General features: G+C 39.0%; 1 protein-coding gene across 6 annotated transcripts in view; it reads left to right on the top strand.

Annotated features, from left to right (window-relative positions):
• The window catches only part of LOC149063817 (multiple PDZ domain protein-like), a 689,010-nt gene that overhangs the window by 367,737 nt on the left and 299,677 nt on the right, over nucleotides 1-21,596 (top strand). For all 6 annotated transcript variants that reach the window (XR_016196092.1, XM_089255618.1, XM_089255619.1 and 3 more), the window contains exon 9: nucleotides 20,676-20,850. Coding sequence is in view for 5 of the 6 variants with exons in the window: in XM_089255618.1 (XP_089111744.1) it covers nucleotides 20,676-20,850 (175 nt within the window). In the remaining variant the exon portion in view is untranslated. The remainder of the gene's footprint in view (nucleotides 1-20,675; nucleotides 20,851-21,596) is intronic.

Genomic DNA, 21,596 nt, shown 5'->3' on the forward strand with positions numbered 1-21,596 from the left:
CCCCCTGGATTAAATTGTATATATAAGATGTGGCAAAAAAAACAAAACCAGTTCTATTTGTGTCTATTGCCAGGAATCGGGTCTAAACCTCACCTCCTAGAGGTAGAAAGCCTCTGCACTGTTTGCCATAAACGTCATTCAGACTACCTGGCAAGTTTGCCACATTTTGAAAAACACAGCATCCTATTTCGTTTCTTCTCATTTTGGCGTAGAATCTTCCTGATTGGCTCACAAATACCGCGTAGTGATTGGATGTGGGGCATAGAAATCGCCAATTCTGAACCCGGTCATTTCTTTTCCTCACAACAATGATACTCGCACGAGCACGGATTTTTTTTTTCCCCCTGAATATTCTGGGGGAAAATGGACTGCTTACTGACGTCACAAGCTGAGTGCGGAGGCCTTCTATCTCTAGGAGGTTCTGGTCTAAACGACCAGCTTTTATCAGGTTTCGAACTGAATAGATAACGTTAAACATATCATCCTTTCAAATTCGTGTTGTATTTGCACATACTTGAGATGAATTGGCTTCGTATTCTGGATATTTTCTCCTACAAATCACAAAATCAGGTGAGTTTGAGTTATTTCTGTTTTTTCTTCATGTCAGTCTTACCTCTGAATATCCCTCTACATGCACGCACCCCCTACCCTCTCGATCTGATCAGATATTTATCGCAGCAGCAGCATCATCAATGACTTCAGTGCGGTTACGCCGGACTTCACTTATAAGTTATTCATGTGATAACGCTCAATAATTCAGTCGGACGAGATAAACACTGATTTGTGCGCTGTTGTTTGCTGCTTGAGTGAGTAAACAGTGTTCAGCGCATAATAACGCCTCTTAGAGATCCCTTTATACCGCAGAGCATAGTAAGCAGTGCAAATATACGGAATTGGTTCAGTTTTATTGGTGATTTTTTTTAGTGAAATGGAGAATTGGAACCTCTAAAATTCACTTCTATTCATTTTTCGTTTTTTTTCAATATAAACATTCTTGTTCAATACAGGGTGTGCTAAAAGTCCGTAGAAACCGGAAAAATAACTGAAATAAAAAAACGGTTTGCAGAGTCAGCATCGCTAGGTCAAGGGAATTTTTGACAGGGAAAAAAACCTCAAAAACAGCGGATAGGTGGCGCTGGTACGAGCGAATTCGGTGGAAATAGGCAAGTGAGACGGTTATAAGAACTTGCGCTCCTAATCCACAATCAGTGTTCACCGTTGTAAACCGTGTATGTGGACCTGCTGCACTCTGTCGTTGCTGGATTTGTGACTCGCTTGCAATGTGTTATCCCTTGTGGTGGTGTTCATGTGGAACACATACTGCTGTAATAAACGATTTGGAAGCATTCTGCTCGTTATTTGCGTATCTTTTCTTTTACTTGTGTACGTCAGCGCTACCTATCGGCTGTTGTGTGAGGTTTTTTCCTGTCTTAAAAAAATTCGTAACCAAGCGATGCTAACCCTGCAAACCGTTTTTTATTTCGGTTATTTTTCCGGTTTTTATTCATTTTTTAAAGTTTCTACGGACTTTTTGCCCACCATGTACTTGTGAGGAGATGAGCTGATGCTTCCAAGAATACAAAAAATTACTGCCCACATTGCGGAGACAATGAATTTCGGTCGTCTTCTAAAACCTCCATCAAACTCAATTTGAAACTGAAATCGTCAATTTTCGTTGAATCTAATATTTGATCAAAATATTGATTCAAACATTTTTTTTAAATATATGGTCGCTTATCCAAAATGTTCTGTACAGGACATGATTTATAAGACACCACTAATCGGTTTTAAAAAGAAAAATCGTATTTAATTAACAAACTTTTGATAAAAGTTTTAATCGAATTGATCGTGTCGATTCAGGCTGGGCTTAAAACTCTAAAATTATTTAAGAGTTATTTTATAAAAGTTGAAAAATGCAACCAATAAGAGCATTGGTAACATTCTAACAAATGCAATCGATCACCTTATTGGCTGTATTTTTCGAGTTTTATAAATGTTACTTTTACCGAACTTTTACAGTGTATATAATCGGTTTAATAACTTCGTATGAATAATACACTTTTACAGTGTATAATCCCGGCATAACACAACTAAAAATTTTAACTGTTGATCGATCAACCGGTCCGATAAATCGGATCAGCCATAATAAATATATATTAACTAATTATTATACATAATGTATGTATAATAATAAATGTGTAGATAATAACTGGAAAAACTTTGATGAAAATCAAAAATTTGCGTTGTATTGATTTATTTTTTGGTCAGACAAAATTATTAAAGGAATTATTAAGTTATTTATACAAAGTTATGACCACATGACCACCACAGGGGATAACACATTGCAGGCGAGTCACAAATCCAGCAACGGCAGAGTGCAGCCGGTCCACATACACGGTTCACAACGAACAGTTTGTGGATTAGGAGCGCAAGTTCTTATAACCGTCTCACTTGCATATTTCCACCGAAGTCGGTCGTACCAGCGCCACATATCGGCTGTTTTTTTTTAAGTTTTTTCCTGTTTTAAAATAATTCCCGTGACCTAGCGATGCTAACGCTGCAAACCGTGTACTTTTACAGTGTATATTATACATAATGTATGTATGTGTAATAATTAATGTGTAGCTAATAACTGGAAAAACTTTGATGAAATTCAAAAATTTGCGTTGTATTGATTTATTTACTGTTTGGTCAGACAAAATGTATTTAGTAGCATCAGACTTGCAGTACTATTAGGAATGGAGTTACTCGAAACACAGTTCTGAAATAATTTTTAACTCTAAACAAATTTTCAAAATTAATGATTCGGGTTAGCGGGGACGGTATTTGGGCAGATTCCCTTGTATATATATATTATATATGTAAACTCACAGTACAATTGATTCGATCACAATAGATTTGAGATTCAACGAGGTGAAATTTATAGGTAGCGTTGAGAAGGAGCCTCGCCGATTGAATTCGTGATTTAGTATTCAAAAAGAGTGACCTTTTTTGCATGCGAAAAGATGATTCACAACTTGTGCTTAGAGAAGTTACCTATTTTATTGATATATACGTACGCGCACGCAGTCAGTGCACACACACACACACAGGAACGTCCTTAGATATTCGCCATGAATACAAATGCTCCAACTCTCATTTCCCGGAATTTTTTTCTCCCGAAAAAAATGTATTTTCGAGTCAAAAAATGAAAGTTAATGTCGAGAAAAGGGTGGGGGGTTCGTAAATTTCGATTTCGTTTGGGTGATTTTTCTTGGCCACCAGCCAGATCCTACGACAGGGGTTGTTTTTTTTTTTAATGGGAGGGTGTCGGGAGAATGAAAGTTATCCCCAGAAATATATTAGCCGACAACATTTTTGGCCGCGAAATAAATAATAATGGAAAACAAAAAATGTGTCTTTCCCACACCCGCGAAGTCCGTGTCCGATTTAAAGTCGGCAAGTTTTTTTCCCCCACGCGCACCCCCTGCAAGTTTGCTTCTGCTGATGGCTCCCTGCGCTGGTCTGTCCCGGATCCTTGCCTATTCCGCGCAATGTCGGGGGAGGAAAAGCTTGTGATGGCGGCGCTGGAGTTGCAAGTTTCGCTTCTGTTTTCTTTTACCTCGTTCATCCGTTCAGCCAGGAACTCCGGGCCTGTGAGGACACAATATCCAGCAACATACACTCGGAGAAAAGTCACTCCCCCTCCCTCCACTGTTTTTCGTGTTTCCCCCCATCTTTCATTACCGAGCAGCGTGGGGACTTCTAAACCGACCTCGTTGTTGTTTGTTGTTGACGTGTCCCGGGGACGTGCGAAATCGTCGGTATTTCCGTGGAGGGGTTTACCTATTGTTTGTGTTTCCTCCGGGACAACGATCCCGGTCCTGTGTGTTGTTTCTGCCTCGTGCTGATCGTCATCCTGCACAGCTGACGGGAGTTTCGATAGCTTTCGGATACGCACGTGTTTTTCTCAAGTCTCTAACACCTACGGATAATTTAGGACAAAAGATAAAGATATTTATGTGTTGAAGAGTGTTGGTGTTTTATTAATTTTGTGTGTTGAGAGCGTGCGTCACGTTATTAGATGTTGTTGAGGTGTTTGGGGGCTTACCCGGATGGAATCGTCAGGTTGTATTGATATTTTATTAAGTTTTCGATGATACGCGTTTGTTATCAGTTTCAGTATTTCACCGGTGTGTTTAGATAACTTTGAGAAAGCGATGGTGTTCGTTATCTATTAAAAGTCACGGTCGTAGATGTCTTCATGCTAGGTTTCATTTCAAATTTTATGAATGGTTCCCTGGTGACGTTATCATATCATTCTGAGTCTTTGTTATCAACTGCTAGCAATTTTATAACTATCTAAATTGGTAAAACAAGTTATCAGTAGTTATCAACTCAAGTGTTGAAAATTTAAGAATTTAAACTAAAATTCAATCGTGAATATTGTTATCTTGTTATGGACTGTTGTATCTCTCAAAAATGTCTCGAGGGCATGTTTAGATCAAAATTGATTCCTTTCTATTATGAACAATTATCATCAACATATTCATCGTGCGAGACCGTTATCAACGGTCCTATTGTTCCGTTAACGGGCCTGTAATATTGTTCTATACATGTTGAAATTTTAGACGTGAATATTGGTTTGTTGGAGAGAATATATATATAATTGCTTATATTGTTATCAAATTAAGAGTCGTTATGAAAATATTATCTAGAGAAAGCTCTACTGAACATCGTCGTATCAACGGTGTTCAGAGCCGTTTATTGATGTTGATAAATCTCGCCTTCAAGTGTCGACCGGAATCGGATGAGGTACGAATCGAGTCGGAATCACTCGACAATGAATCCAACTCCTTTTTTTCGAGAGAACGAATCTCAATCATATCTCAAAAATCTTTTTTGCTTTGTCTTTCTCATCGCCATATCATCGCTATCAGCTGTTAATCACCGAATTTCTCCTTCATCGGGGACATTTCCATCAGTTCCTCATTTTTGTCCTTTGGATTGTAGTTCAGTTTTCTCATCTCTTTTCTCTTCCCAACCTTAATGTTGAATTCTCTGGAATAAATTTACATATATATCCGCATGCACGCAATTTAACCATGGCCAAAGATCCACGATTTAGCTTTCTTCAAGTTGTTGCCCATGAAACATTAGATGTATATGACTTATCGCTTTTCGACAACCGTTCATTTTGTGATGCCATATCTTGCGTTGAGCGTATCCAACATTGACACAAGTGGTATACCGTAATTGCGTGGACTGTTTGACGATCGCTATTATCTATGACGGCTTCTGCTTCGTAATACTCGCTCTAAAATGTTTGTTACAAGTCCAACGCGCAACATGGATGTTTCGAGATACTCAACACCCTTTCCGGTATAACTGTTATCATCGTCGTGCAACAAAACAGCTAAGCTGACAGACGTGGAGAGTGTTGTTGCGCTTCTTCATCATCTGTCGGAATTTCGGATCCAAAGGGATATTTCGGAGGAGCTGTTGCTAAAATACTCTGCAATTGCTTGTGCATGTGCGTGTGTGATCGATCGACCATTCGAGTCGATGTCATCGAAGTTTTCGTGGCACTCGGCCTCGTCAGTGAACACGAGAAGTGTGCGCTCGTCGTACTCGTTAGTAGCCAGCCAGAAATCCATTTCTCATTAGTGTCATCGTCCGCTACGCCCCGGGTCCGTAGTGTGCTCGGCCATGAATACTTGCATCGTACTGAAATCATTTTCTCTGCTTCTGCGCCGGCCAGGAGTGTTTTAAGTATAATTATTTTGTCTGTCCGATTCGCGTCGTCGTGCTGCTGATGTTATTACGACCACCAATGATCAGGCATGGATAACTGGACATTGCCCATTCTGGGATGCTGCTTCCTAGCCTATCGGATATTTTCGTCGACATCCGCCGGAGCTAACATCTAAGAAGACGGCAAAAACGTATGATAATTCAATTCTAAGAATGCTTTTATTCTCCTTCGATCTCTAAACATTCGTGTATTTTTTTTTTTTAAATTAAGCTCATTTGCATGCCAAAACTCTTACTTAACTTCAAGAAATAAAATATTTTGTGACAATATGAATGAAAAATGAAAGGAAAATTGTTTGGGAAAGAGTTTTATTAAATTAAAAATATACTGAATATATACTAATTAATTTTATTTTTTGTCATTTACTAAAAAAATTTAAAAAATTTGTATTTAGCTTGTAACTTTTATGGCAGTCGGTGTTCCAAATTTAGGTACAACAATCAAAACTAAAAGTTCCACTGCTCAAAAAAAGAAGAGACAACAAGCGTCCCAAAAAGGGGTAATAATGGGTTAATTAAAACTCGTTAACTTATCTTACCGACTTTGCTATTATTCATATCAGTTTGTGTTTAAATTATATTAAGTTATCCAATGCTGCGTGAAGTTTTTCAAAATACGTACACAGACATTTCCATGTTATGTGTTATAGCATTCTTTTTTTCCAAAACCCATTGTTGCTGGCAATAACTCATTTTTCGAGAAGCAGTTGGGTGATTAAAAATCTTTAGAAAAATTCATTGTTGCTCACAAGATCTGTAGACGACTTCATTGTTGCTCGCTTCAAAAGTTCAGTGTTCCTCACATTTCTGTCGAAAAATCCATTGTTGCTCACGAGATCTGTAGACGACTTCATTGTTGCTCGCTCCAAAAGTTCAGTGTTCCTCACATTTCTGTCGAAAAATCCATTGTTGCTCACGAGATCTGTAGACGACTTCATTGTTGCTCGCTCCAAAAGTTCAGTGTTCCTCACATTTCTGTCGAAAAATTCATTGTTGCTCTCAAGATCTGTAGACGACTTCATTGTTGCTCGCTCCAAAAGTTCAATGTTCCTCACATTTCTCTAGAAAAATTCATTGTTATTCACAGAGCTGTAGAAAAGTTCGGTCTTTCTCGTTTGTGTAGAAAAATTACCTACAGAAACTGTAGTTTCTTTAAGTAATAATTTCATAATAATCACTTTCCTGTAGAAAAATTCGTTGTTGCTTTCAGATCTGTAGAAGAGTTTATTGTTGCGAAACAAATCAGTAGAGAAGTCATATCTGTTTACTGATCGGCAGAAGAGTTAAGTTTTATACAAATGTCTAAGTCAAAATGAACTGTTTCTGAGAACCTAGAGATTATAATTCTTTGTTTTTTTACGGGTGTGTATAGACGTTAGTGGTTGCTCACAGATCAATAGATGATTTCTGCAACTGCTTGCGTATCTATGCCATAAGAGTTTATTGTTATTCATGGATTCGCACAAGAGTTGATTGTTGCTCATGATGTATAAAAGAGTAGGTTCCTTAAGAGTGTTAAAAATGAATTTTTGTTTATAAATCTGCAGAGGAGCTCATTTTTGTTTGCTCATAGCTCTGTAGAAAAGTTTATTGTTGCTCACAAATCTTTAAAAGAATCCATTGTTTTTTCCTGCCATTAGTTCCACGAATCGTTTTTCCTACAAGGGAATTTTTCCTACATAACAATGTTCGAGAATATTATTAAACTATCGTTTCTTCTGATAAACTGTTTGGGAAAATCCCATATTTTCTTAATGCATTGTTTGCAGTTGTATGAAAAGAAAAAATCATCAGTTATTTTTGTTTATTACCCACGAAAGCATCTTCGACCTGCTACTCTCACGAGTACCCTGATTGTCGCAGAAGAATTCAACAGTGCTCAATATTCATGCATAATTTTTGGACTATCCAGTTCATCAATCTAACAAGAAACTTTGGACTATCGATTCGACAAAATTCCTTACTCGAGTTTTCATTCAAGGATGACTGTTGTGTTGGTTTTAGTTCAAGTATACATTTGAGTTGCCATGATGGTGCTCCTTTTGTGATGAAGAGCATATTTGGTGCTCGGTGCTCGAGAAAGTTTTAAGACTTTAGATCTATCATTTTTTTCCATCAGAGACGAAATTAAGCAAACAGGCTTTCATTTTTTTTTTCATGGCCTTATTATAAACATTGGCACACCGAAATATGTGTGGAAGCGAAAAACACTGGATCTACGCCGAATCAAATAAGCTTTGAAATTTCCATAAAATACGTGATAAAGTATGGTATAACAATGCCTTTGATGAAGATATATATATTTTTTAATTTTCTGCAATAGTTTTTGTGCCTGTTTTTAGGATGCTCCAAATAATTTACAAATTCAAATAGAAATGCCAAAACAAGGCACAAAAAGTTCTAAAATGCCGTGACGTGCTTATTGGGAATGCTCGCGCTATTCATCATTTCCGATAACGTTTTCTCATCAAAATATTTCCCGATTTCCCTCACCGATCTACACCCCACTCCCGGGAAGACGCTTTTGAGAATCACTGTGTGTGCCAGTAAATGCAAAGTGTTTGGGTACAATTCCAAAACAGGGATTAAGAATTTAATGGCCTTTAGATCCAGTTAAATATAAATCGATTAATTTTAATCCGATAACATTTTAAGCCTATAATGGGTGGGATTTGGGTAACAAAAAACGGCATTAAATAAGACTATCCCCCCCCCATTTCAATAGCTTTGGGCAGGCTATTATCAACTTATTGTTCACTAAAACACCCAGGAATGATCATTGCCCGATTAGGAACCTCAAGCTTTATTAAATCATCACGTCATTCAAATTTGGGAACGCATCATTCACAGATGTAGCAGAGTTATTCTTAACGTTTTCAACCTTCGCAGCACTTCGAAGGCACCCTAGAATGTCCGGCAATTCGATTGGGAGCCACAGACCTATTTACTACGTTCTCGACATTGCTACCGCAACTCAGCTTTTTGGAATCATAATGCTGATTCGTGGGTGATGGTATGTCAAGAGTCGCCGATGAGAGGCTGACCGTAGCTCTGAAAGATTGGAGAACCCCACCACGGACTCCGGATTTATTTAAGGCTGTGGGCATTCCCCGAAAATCAGACCTACCCCGAAAATAAACCCTAGCATGATTTTTCGTGATGCTCTTAATATAAGCCCTACTCCGAAAAATAAGCCCTAGCTAAATCGTCATTGCGACGCATTTGGTATGCCGTTACAACACGTGACGGATATATTGAACTATATAAAATGACTAGCTGATACCCGGCGACGTTGCCCGCCCCGTAAAAAATGTATATATGTATAGCTTATTAATATTATTTCTTAATCAAAAAAATTCTGCATCAAGTAAGAAAAAATTACTTCTATTTTTTAATATTTTAATTGAAAACTTCAGGCAGTCGCTTGTTTTTGGATACACAATATTTTTGTTTGTCCATCTGGTGTGTAGATGTACAAATTTTTGGGATTACCAACACGCGAACAGGTGACGTAAAGCTGTCCGTGTGAAAAACAGGGCTCAAGTAGGTTGATACCTGCCACTGCTAACGACTGGCCTTGCGCTTTGTTGATGGCCATGACAAAAGCTAAATGAATCGGGAACTGTAATCACTTGAAAGTGAATCGCATTTCTTCAGTGATGATTGGGATTTACGTGGAATGAAGACGTCTTTTCCTTTGGCCCAAATCCAGTTAGAGTCGTTGCTTCGATGATGTAATTGTGCAATTTCTTCACGCAGAGTCTGTTGCTATTGCAGAGTCTCGGTGTCTCCAAATTTCTTAAAAGTATTATAGTTGCTCCGACTTTGAGGGTCAAGTTGTGTGGTGGCACTCCCGGAATATCTAGAGTTCAGAAATTCTGCAGGATACAGAACTATCTGCGCCGTGTCTGTGACAGTGTTAACCGATTTGTAAGATGGGGAGTCTCCTGGAATAATTTGGAGGATTTTTCCGTTGATCTTGTTCACACTGTCATTTTTCGATGCCGGAATCGCTTTCTCACAAAGCCACTCATATTTTTGGTGATTTTGTTGAATGATTAAGAAGACTTTGTCTGCAAGTTCTTGAACCGAGTTTATATATATAAGAACTGGCAAAATCCATTAGGGAACGTTATCACTTCAGTGCTTGGGTCTACGGGAATTCTTCCACTGCCAAGTTTGATCAACTGATGTGAAAATGATAGCAGTGCTGAGTCATTTTGCAGTTGAAACTCCTACGTTGGTGGATAATATTTTTTTAACTTCGTGTCAGAGTGTTGATGATTTGAGGCAAGAATTGAGTTCATCATCTGGCGTTGAACATTTTTATTCTCGGTTTTGTCGTCGTAGTTGTTGTTCTCTGTTGTTAGTGACGTCATACGTCCAGCTTGTGCAGCGAATATTATTCAAACGCCTTTTAAGCATTTTTTAAATTGAAACTATATCTCTACGATGGGCGGTTGATGAGATAAAGGCCGCATTAGCACTTACAGGACACCCTGTATACAGGCAAGCAAAAATACCCGGCGCTCTTCCCGGGTCTTCTTCAATTACTGGGAGGATTGGAAAAGTGGCAAACCGTTATAAAGGAATAAACTGTTATAATAGCAGAATTAAAGGTGTGACAAACCATTGTAAAGGCACGTCTGAAACGCATTGTTGGAAACCACGGTAACCAAAGTAAACGTTCGAAAGTGATTGTTGACGCACCAATATCATTGTTGCCCGACAGTTTTTTGCCCATTTCGAGCATTTGCCCAGCTCTGGCGAAGTTTTAAAGTAGCCTACGGTTCAATCCCGGACCTGTTTGGTATATATGCAAAATCTGGCGACGATCGGTCTAAAACTGTAGATTTGTATAAAGAACATACATACATACTTTCACATTTATATATAAGACTAGCTGATACCCGGCGACGTTGCCCGCCCCGTAAAAAATGTATATATGTATAGCTTATTAATTATTTCTTAATCAAAAAAATTCTGCATCAAGTAAGAAAAAATTACTTTTATTTTCAAATATTATAATTAAATACTTCAGGCAATTCGCTTGTGGATACAAAATATCTTTGGTTTTTCCATCTGGTGTGTAGATGTACAAATTTTTGGGATTACCAACACGCGAACAGGCAACGAAAAGCTGTCCGTGAGAAATACAGGGCTCAAATAGGTTGATACCTGCCATTGCTAACGACTGGCCTCGCGCTTTGTTGATTGCCATAGCAAAAGCTAAACGAATCGGGAACTGTAATCGCTGGAAAGTGAATGGCATTTCTTCAGTGATAATTGGGATGCGTGGAATGAAGACGTCTTCTCCTTTGGCACATACAGTTAGAATCGTTGCTTCAAGGATGTAATTGTGCAATTTTTTCACGCAGACTCTGGTGCCATTGCAGAGTCTCGGTGTCTCCAAATTTCTTAGAAGCATTATAGGTACTTCGACTTTGAGGGTCAAGTTGTGAGGTGGCACACCCGGAATATCCAAAGAGTTCAGAAATTCTGCAAGATATAGAACTGTCTGCGCTGAGTCTGTGAAAGTGTCAACCGATTTGTAAGATGTGGAGTCTCCTGGAATAATTTTTAGAATTTTTTCGTTGATCTTGTTCACACTGTCATTTTCCGGTGCCAGAATTACTCTCTCACAGTCACTCATGGTTTTGGTGATTTTGTTGAATGTTTGGGAAGACTTTGTCTCCAAGTTCTTGAACTGAGTTTAAAAACTGGTAAAATCCATTTGGGAACGTAATCAGTCCTTCTTGGGTCTACGGGAATTCTTCCATTGCCAAGTTTGATCAACTGATGTGAAAATGATAGCAGTGCCGGGTCATTTTGCAGTTGAACTCGCATGTTGGTGGACAATGATAATTTTTTAGCTTCGTGCCAGAGTGTTGATGTCCTAACGAACTCGAGGCGACCACCGATAGACAGCACCTTCACTTCAAACCCATCTCACTAATGGCAGTAAATTGCAATGTAGCGATACGGCCAGAGTTGGTGTTTGGTGAAGTAGAGTGCTGATGATTTGAGGCAAGCATTGAGTTCATCAGCTGGCGTTGAACATTTTTATTCCCTGTTTTATCGTCGTAGTTGTTGTTCACTGTTGTTAGTGACGTCATATGTCCAGCTTCTGCAGCGAATATTATTCAAACTCCTTTTAAGCACTTTTTAAATTGAAACTATACCTCAACGATGGGTGGTTGATGAGATAAAGGCCACATTAGCACTTACAGGACACCCTGTATACATGCAAGCAAAAATATCTGGCGCTTCCCGGGTTTTTTTTAATTACTGGGAGGATTGGAAAAGTGACAAACCATTATAAAGGAATAAACTGTTATGATGGCAGCGTTAAAGATTTGACAAACCATTGTAAAGACATATACACGTCTGAAACGCATTGTTGGGAACCACGGCAACCAAAGTAAACGTTCCGAAAGTGATTGTTGAGGCCCCCAAAACCATTGTTGCCCGGCAGTTTTTCGCCCATTTCGGGCATTTGCCCAGCCCTGACGAACTTTTAAAGTAGCCTACGGTTCAATCCCGGACCTGTTTGGTATACATGCAAAATCTGGCGACGATCGGTCTAAAACTGTAGATTTGTATAAAGAGCATACATACATACATACATACATACATACATACTTTCACATTTATATATAAGATAATGGTTTTATTATTATTTATTATCAAATAAAAATATAAATGAATGGTATCATTGAAATTTATACTTGAAATCAGTTATAATATCAAAAAGAAAATTAAATTTTCGTTAACAAACACCCAAGCAGGTCTCTCCTTGGACAAGAGTTGAACGTCGACGTGGACAGATAAATTTGAGACTTTGACTTTCATCAAAGAAAACGAAGAAAATTACTATTCAAAGCGTTTCTGATGATAAATGAAAAAAAACAACATATGGTCACTATAAAAGTTTTATAAATTTCTTTTATAAAACTTGAAAAAGGAACTAATAAGTGTAATGATTATATTCCGCCAAATGTAACTGAATGGGCTTATTGGTTGTTTTCTCAAGTTTTATGAAAGCTTTTCTAAAACTTTTATAGTGTAATCCCGGCTTATGACATATTTCCGGCTACCCAATGAATGTTGTTGTCGGAGGCCGGGATTTTACTGTAACAGGCTTGTATAAAAGCTCCTTTGTAAAAAATTCAACCTGTAAGCATATCGCTTACATTCGAGCTAATGTAAGCTTTGTAAAAGTTCCTTTATCAAACCTTCATATCGGAATCACGGCCGTAAGATACAGTTCAACGCTGAGGACTGAATGGAGTGAAGAGCATTTCGGGAGGATGATGGACACAGCCCCTTGTTTTGGTCCTGAAAATCTAAACCGAAGTTTACTTTAAGCGACGACACCCAAAAGAAATGTTTTATGAAGTCGTAGTTTTATTCCCGATTTTTCTGTAACCATCATTCAAGATAAGAGTTTTTCTTTCAAAAAATAAGAATGCTTGGATTTTCAGGATGTCCCCAATACAGTCGAATCCCGTTATAACGAACTCCAAGAGACCAGAAAAATCACTTCGTTATAACAAAATTTTGCTAAAAAGGAATTCTAGATTTTTTTTTATTGTTCCTATGTAAAGTTATCTGGGGGGATTGTAAAAGTTTTCGTTAAAACGGGATTTTCGCTATAACGGTATTCGTTAAAACGGGATTTTCGCTATAACGGTATTCGTTAAAACGGGATTCGACGGTATGTATAAGCCCTAATGCATTTTTTTGAAGCAAAAATTAATATAAGACCGGGTCTTATTTTCGGGGAAACGCGGTATTTCAACCGATGGTCTGTCATTGAAACACAAACCCCTTTATTAGGAACGTTGTTGTTGTATCCGCGCGAGTTAAGTTGGCAGTATTTGGTTCTGTTGTGGTTCCCAGCTTCGAGGCACAAATGTGAGCCGATCTCCCCGTTACAAAGTCTCGCCGCACAGAGCAACAGGCCTACAACGATATACTATTCAATCATTACACTTCATGCATAGTTAGAAAAATTGATGGCAGATGGCAGCACACAGAAACAAACTTCACGGAAAGGTTCACCACACACACACACACATTCCAACATGTACCAATTCGTTAGAAGTTCCGCAGAGGAATATGGACGAAGTGCAGGTGTGTCTGGTTGAGTAGTAGTAGTGCAGTGAAACCTGTACGAAACGTCATTCCGTTTTAGACAGATTTCCGTTTTATAAATGTGCAAATAAAAGCACTAATCATTGAATAGACTATATTTTAAAGGCAGGTTTCCGTCTCATACAGTGTCCGTCTTAGACAGGTCTCGCTGTACAGTCGAATCTCGTTAGGGGCCATTCAAGTATTACGTAAGCATATTTTCAGCCATTTTTCATCCCCCCCCTTGTCAGCAAAAGTCATCAAAACACTGATTCCCCCCTCCCCCCCCCCCGTCAGCAAAATTTCGTCAGCAGCTTAGAATATCTCATATCTTCAAAAAAGGGTGGTTGATGGCGTATAAGCAACCTTCAACCCCCCCCCCCCATTATCATCAGAAATCAGCAAATCTGAAACCTCCCCCCCCCCCTCCCTTCCGAAGCTGACGTAATACTTGAATGACCCCTTATAGCAAAATCTCGTTTTAACGAACACTTTTCTGATTCCCCCCCCAAATGAGTTTACATAGGAACAATGCTAGGTAACCTGGAATTCCTTTATAACGAAGTGATTCCACCGGTCTCTTGGCGTTCGTTATAACGGGATTCGGCTGTATATGGTTTTGTAAGTTTAAAATGTAATGCGTTTATGACGCGTTCCGTTTTTTTTTTTTGTTTTATTTCATCTTCTGAAAAGAAGACTCGAGTTTAAGAGAAATCGGATATAAAGGGTTTCTCTTCCCACTTCTTATCTCTTGAAGGAAAAAAAAAAAGAAGAAACTACAGCACACCCCCCGTTCCAACGCATTCTCTGGCATCTTCAAGATCCTCGGTGCTGCTCTCGAGATACCCCGTCAGTGAAAATGGCTTTTTCTCAGTCGCTGTGCGCACGTGAACGAGCCACTTTTCGGACAACGTGTGACGAACAATGGGGATATGGAAGCCCTCTTTTCCCGGGCACTCTCTTATCGGGCTCGAAAGGCCTTTGTGTACGGGAAAGAGACTGTTATAACGGAAGGGGGGTGGAGAAAAATGGGATTTTTTTTGTTTTTTTTTTTTCCCCGAGCGACGGTGACATTGAAATTGTTGCGAAGATGAGGAGCAGCATCTCGTTTGTTGGAAATTCGAGGACTTTTCCGAGCTCGTTTTGAGGAGCTTTATATATATCTCCGCTATACTTTTTATTCCTTAATCCTGTCGTGCATGGCGGGAGGGGGGTGGAAGGAAGAGGTGACTCTGTCTCAAGTCTCGGGTTCTCATGGAAAAATTCTCCGGGAATTTTTTTTTTCTTCTTCTCCGGAAAATGTTAATTAAAGGGCTGCGACAGGAGAGGACTTTATATTAACAATTTTTATTTTCGGGAAAAAAAAAAATGTTGAAAGTTCAATATTTTTTCCCCTTTTATGTCGTTTGTAATGAATGTCTCCTGTTTTTTTTTTTTTTGAAAAGGGAGAAAAAAATGTACCAGTCGCGTGCCATTTCGGTTTTTTTTTTTTCCTTTTTCCCCTATTCTGGAACATCAGTTTTCCAGGATTTCTTCTTTTTCCACCCTCCCGTCTCCTTCACTCGTTTTCGGTGGAATGTGTCTGGATAAAAAAAAAAAAGGAAAATAAGGGTGAAATGTGTCCGAAGTTATCAAAGTGCTCCCGAGAAGTTTTTCCAAACTTTGAACTCTTTTCTTGCACACACACACACATACGAGAGCTTCCTTTTTCCTCCGGAATGACACATGGTGGAACTTTCTTCCCTTTAGAAAGTTTTTATCTTATAGGTACCTTTATAGGAGTTCTCGTGCGTAAAAAATAGTATAGAGAAGTATATTTTTAAGCCTTATAACGCGATTCGTAAAGCGTCTTATGTGAGCTATGGGGGCATGAAAGGAAATAAAATTTCAAATTTTCGTGTGAAAATAAGTATTAAGGAAACATTTATTTTTTCTGGACATCATGCCGAGGTGAACTCGGAAAGAAAAGTCGTCTTGTCTCCGCCGGGACTCGAACCCAGGCCCTCTTGCATACCGGGAAAGGGTAGCAAGTTCTTTTAAAATAAGTATTGTGTGGATAGAAAATTTGAATCATTTAAATTTTTTTTTGGCGGGGGTGGTCAGGTTATGCTGTTCTTCAACCTTATAATTGTGAACTGGTGAAATCGACCCTTTAAGCGGTATTGCCGTGACGCAGTCGCCCTCACTCAAACAATATCAACGGTTCTAGCTCGTAATATCCGATCAAACTGGTTATTCGATTATGCGGGGATGATTCGATTGCCGTTTCACAACGTTGGTGTAGTTTGTGGAATTACTTGTGTAGTTGGCAATGTCTTGGACATCAAATTGTTCCTTCGCTGCCATCTGTACAACCATCTTTTTTCAGACAGACATGACCGCTGACCTCCCAGGGAGACCATCTTGGGATGGTTTGCGCTCTTTCCCAAAGAGATAGACGGTCTCGGACAGTCCTTTTCCAGGCAGAAAAATTTTCATTTTTCGAAATCGTTGGCGAGATTTTCTTCGGCTTTTTGCATAATCATGGCGCCGGCTGTTGCATATTTATTTTTTTTTTGTTCTACTCTCAGTCAGCGTGAATCCATTTTAAAACAGCTCAGTTGACATGGTCCAAATTAGATTCTCTCTACCGTTTTCCGATCTTTATACTAATAAGCTTATTGGTATTTGCTGCGAATAAGCTTATTGGAAGGATTTGCTCGAAAGTAGCATATGCATCTTGGGCCTAATAGATATTTACTGTCGTCGTGTTAATCGCAATATTCGATTGAGCGTGGAGAAGTTGTGGATATTTCCCGATTATGTAAGAGGAGGAGGGGATTTCAGACCAAGCTGGCCTTGGGAACACAACCGAATATTGCCAAAAAACTTATTTCACTGAATAGGAAACAGATTCGACAGGTTATACAGGTCATCACCGGGTATGATAACCTAGGGAAACACACAACTGTGGCTATACAGACTCGCCTATTTGTTCTGTGTGTGACGAAACTCCGCCTTCTCTATCCAGAGGAAACTACTTTGGTGATCATCAGTTAACAACACTAAGTGGAGTAGTCAATGTGCATTTACAACTTGATAAATTTTCTTAATTATACTAAAAACATGAACTCGTGGTGAGTATCAATTCCCCGCTCTAACTTGAACTCTCGTGTGTTATTTTCCAATACCTTCATGTTGAGTTCTTGGCCATATGCCTAGGAGACCTCCTCTTCTCCTTTTCTTAAAAAGGGTATCGCAGACACATTTATTTAGATATGGCCTTTATATCGGCTGCAGTTATACTATAATACCCACGTACAGGGGTTCAGTAAAATAGTAACAGTTTCCATACCTTCTATTCCCAAAGCTGTTGGAAAACCTCTGGGGAAAACCCCCACAGTATGTTGTTACTTCACATCTACATGATCCACGATTCATGTTATACTATACTTGGTGTCAGGGCAATGGGCAAAATTGTCTAAGCTCTTCCCGCTTGCGACACCACAGAATGATGATGGTGAAGAGTGGGATTTTTAACATTATCTCTATGAGAGAAATTTTGGTTCCAGAAGATTGTATCCCTCTAAACGGGGTCGAAGATGCCTCCGTGGATAATAAACAAGAATAACACATTCTGATAATGATTTATTTTTCAAACAATGCACCAAGAAACAATCGGATTTTTTTTAAACTATCAGAAAAGAAACAGTGGTTTAGTACTCGAAAACAATGGTTATATACTCTGAAATTGTTTTTAATAATCACTCGTAGGGGAAAAACTATTCCTGGAACCACTGGCTGTAAACAACAGTGGATTCTTCTATTGGTTTGTGGTGAGCAACAATAAAATTTTATTGTTTTAACTCCCATTCGATTCTGTTTGGTTTTTAATACTGACACGGATGAAATATTTTTGCTCACAGAAATAGAAATGTGAAAAGCATCCTACAGTAGGGCTGGGCAAACTTTTCATTCCGCGGGCCAGATATGCGGCATTTTTGTCGCTCGGGGACCAGAGACTTGTATATGTGTAGGGGGACCATATGACTTCATGATTATGCCTATATTATGATAATTATGGCTATCATATTTAATTATTGGTCATATAAATAAATTCATCTCACATATTTGTCAAACGTATGCGTATTTTTGGTGGGTTACCTTTAACCGATTGGCATTCGCAGGTCCCTATTTCCTGCCACATTAATTCCAGCAATTTTAGCCTTTACACTTGCCTTTGACAATGTTTTTAGCTGTAACTGACAACTTTACCTGCCTTTGATAATTTTTTGTGCTGTAATTGACAACTTTACTTGTCTTTGCAGTTTTTTCCGGCTGCGATTGACATTTTTTTACTTGTGAATTACAGCCGGAAGAATTGTCGCAGACAACTCCACTTGCCTCCGACAGTTTTTGTCACTGTAATTGGCAACTTTCCTTGCCGTTGGCATTTCTTTTTACTCCAATTGACATTTTTCACATGGCTGTGGCAATTTTTTGGCTGAAATTGACAACTTTACTTGCCTTCGGCCAGGATTACACTATAAAAGTCTTACAAAAGCTCTCTTTTTAAAACTTGAAAAATCCAACCAATAAGCATATCGGTTACATCCGAGAAAATCCAACTAATGATCTTATTGGTTGCATTTTTCTAGTTTTATCGAACAGCTTTTATCAAACTTTTATAGTGTAATCCCGGCCTTAGACAATTTTTTCGCGATAATTGGCGATATCACGTATGAATCCCGATTTTCCAGTATTTTTAAATATATATAAAATACGGTCAGCCAAAAAGCATTTATTGTGTTGAGCGTATTGATACTTTTTCCGCAGTACAGTCAAACCTCGTTAAAGCGTCGCCCGGTTAACACGTCACTTCGCTTTCCAAGTCACTTTTTGGAAGTCCCAATTATCCTCGGACAGGAATTGGCACAGCTGTGGCTTACTCCGTCTAACGAGTCACTCCGCATACTAAGTCGTATTTTTTTGCTCTCCCAAGAGTGACTTATTAACGAGGTTTGTCTGTACTCGTGCCGCAGGTTGTGCACCCCTTGCGCTACAGCGATGCAGCTCCCAGTCATGTAGTGGATTTAGAAAAATTGGCGAAATAATTCCCCGTGGGGGGCGGGACACAGTTGAAGAACTCTGCTCTTTAGTGAGCTCCACCATCCATCACAGTACTGCACGCGCCCCGTGTTTCGTTTAGCACGAGGCCCCGTCGTATAATGCTTAATTTGCATAAAACAGTTCACACAGTGGCAATTGGTTTACGCCGCGTCAAGTGATGTGTTAACGTCAAGATACATTGAAAACTGTACGGATCATGAATACATTATAGGTTTGCTGTTCGGAAGTTTTTCCGCTGGAATTTCGTTTTGTTCTTTTTGTCTTGACTTTTGATGCAAAAATATGCGTTGTAACTTGTTGAGGCGGAAATTTTTCTACGTTATACTTGCTCTTTTTATATATTCAGTACTGGCTTCGTGCGTGCTTCGCATGTTAAGGCTTTTTTGCATGTTTGCTCCTCATCTCTCGAATGCTTTTTTCCCTTCCGAATTTTTATCCGCGAATAAAACCGTTCGCTATTTCCCGTTTTTCCCGAATTATTTTCCCTTTTGAACTGTTTTCGTGTGAGGTTTAGTGTTTTCAATACCAATGGACTTTTTTCCTCTCGGTTAAATATGTGTTAGAATTAAGTGTTTTGTGGTCTTGCATCGTCGTTCAAATAACTCTTCCCGTTTATTAACAGGTAAAGTTATTTCGATCGCAATGATCAAAATTTTACGGGAAGATCGATTGAGGATGTTGCGTATCTTGAATGAAAGCCTGTGTGGAATTTAAATACGAACATTCATGTTATATACACGGTGTGTGTGTCTAACCTCCTGTGTCTCATCGGGCAGATACACAAAAAACGATGGGTGCTATTGCCTCAATATTAAACGAATTTCTCTGCACATAAAACTCTAAAACCAAATGTTCATACACTCCTAGAAGAGCTGCGATTGATCAGAGACGTTCTCAGGGGTGTGTGAGGCAGATACGGCCATACCGGTCCCTCCCATTGAAGTATATGTCCGCATATGTGGTAATATGAATGGAGAAGTTAATTTTTTTTACAACAATATATTTAAAACAAAACATTGGAGCTGTGTTTCCATTATAAAAATAAAACGAATTTCTTAAATAATGAACAGTTAAATGAGAATCATTCGTAACTCGAAGCAACCGCACAACCATTTTCTCTACGGACTCTACGTCTAGTAATGCTTCACCCTGGAATCGACTGAATACTAAGGGACCACAAACAGTTTATTTTTGCCATATAATCAATTTGATTATGGAAATAAAGCGATTATTATCTGCTGTAATTGAAACAGTAAAAGAAGTAAAGCGCAACCGATTTTTAGCTGAGTTCTGGACACTTAATGTCTAGGCATTTAGTTATTTTTCCTATTCCATTAATTCATAAATGAGTAGCATATACATGAAAAGTGCCTATTTTAAGCATTTTTAGTGCCTTTTGCCTGCCTCTTTTAAGCAGTTTTAGTGCCTTTTACCTGCCTCTTTTAAGCAGTTTTAGTGCCTTTTACCTGCCTCTTTTAAGCATTTTTAATGCCTTTTGCTGTATATTTTAAGCCTTTTTAGTGCATTTTGCCTGTCTATTTTAAGCATGTTCAGTGCCCTTTGCCTGCCTGTTTTGAACGTGTTTAGTGCCTAAAAACTTCCGGGCTCTACTGATAATTTTTGACATGTTTCCGCAGACTCCTTTCCCAAATGGCGGGAAGGCGGACTTCTCATCGTCGGTCCGGGGCGAGCCGGACGCTGTAGCAGCACCTGGGGAGGAAGATCTCCCCGAGATGGAAACCTTCGAGGTGGAGCTCATCAAGGACCAACAAGGTCTCGGAATAACCATCGCCGGATACGTCTGCGAGAAAGGTAAGTAATGATAGTTTTGTTGTGTTGGAGGGAGGGGGGGGGGGGGAAGGAGAAGTGTTTTTAATTTGACGTGATTAATGTGTACCGGCGGTGACTTCCTTCGCGGATGTGCCTCTTTGGACGCGGATGTGGGAGAGAGAGAAATTGATGAGAGATGGGTTGATGGGAAACCCGCGAAAACGTGATGAAGAATGATGAGTTTTCTTATGGTTAGTCAGTCGACTCGCGTTTTCCTGGATCCAATGGCCGGGAAAAATTGGGTTCTCTGCTATGATGTTGATATCCCGTTTCGTACGTCGTGCATCGGAACTAGAAATGTTTACCACGTTTCCCAAATAACATCGCTTAGTTTTTTTCCCTCCCTCTGGAATTAATCGGTAAATTCCAAAACTAACGGAAAAAGTATTTTCTTATTCATAATTTTTTTCCGTTTTTTTTAAATTCAATTATCTCAGTGACTCTGAAACGTGGGGTTTTTTTTTAGTAGTCCTAGAGGTGGCAGGTTTGTGACAGTTTAAACTGTCATGCTAAAACTCTCCATCAAAAACCACTATAATACTGCTTTTCAATATAAAAATTCCCATTGGAAATACGCACTTTAATTGCGTGTAATGTTTAAAATGACTGTGTTATGCAAAGAATAAATACAGGGTGTGCAAGAAGTCCGTAGAAACTTGAAAACTTCATAAAACCGGAAAAATAACCGAGATAAAAAGCGGTTTTGCATGGTGAGCATCGCTAGGTCA

The sequence above is a fragment of the Pholcus phalangioides genome, unplaced genomic scaffold (assembly GCF_987345545.1).
Source record: "Pholcus phalangioides strain wild (caught in Gottingen) unplaced genomic scaffold, Ppha-v1.0 ptg000043l_1, whole genome shotgun sequence".
Taxonomy (NCBI): domain Eukaryota; kingdom Metazoa; phylum Arthropoda; class Arachnida; order Araneae; family Pholcidae; genus Pholcus; species Pholcus phalangioides.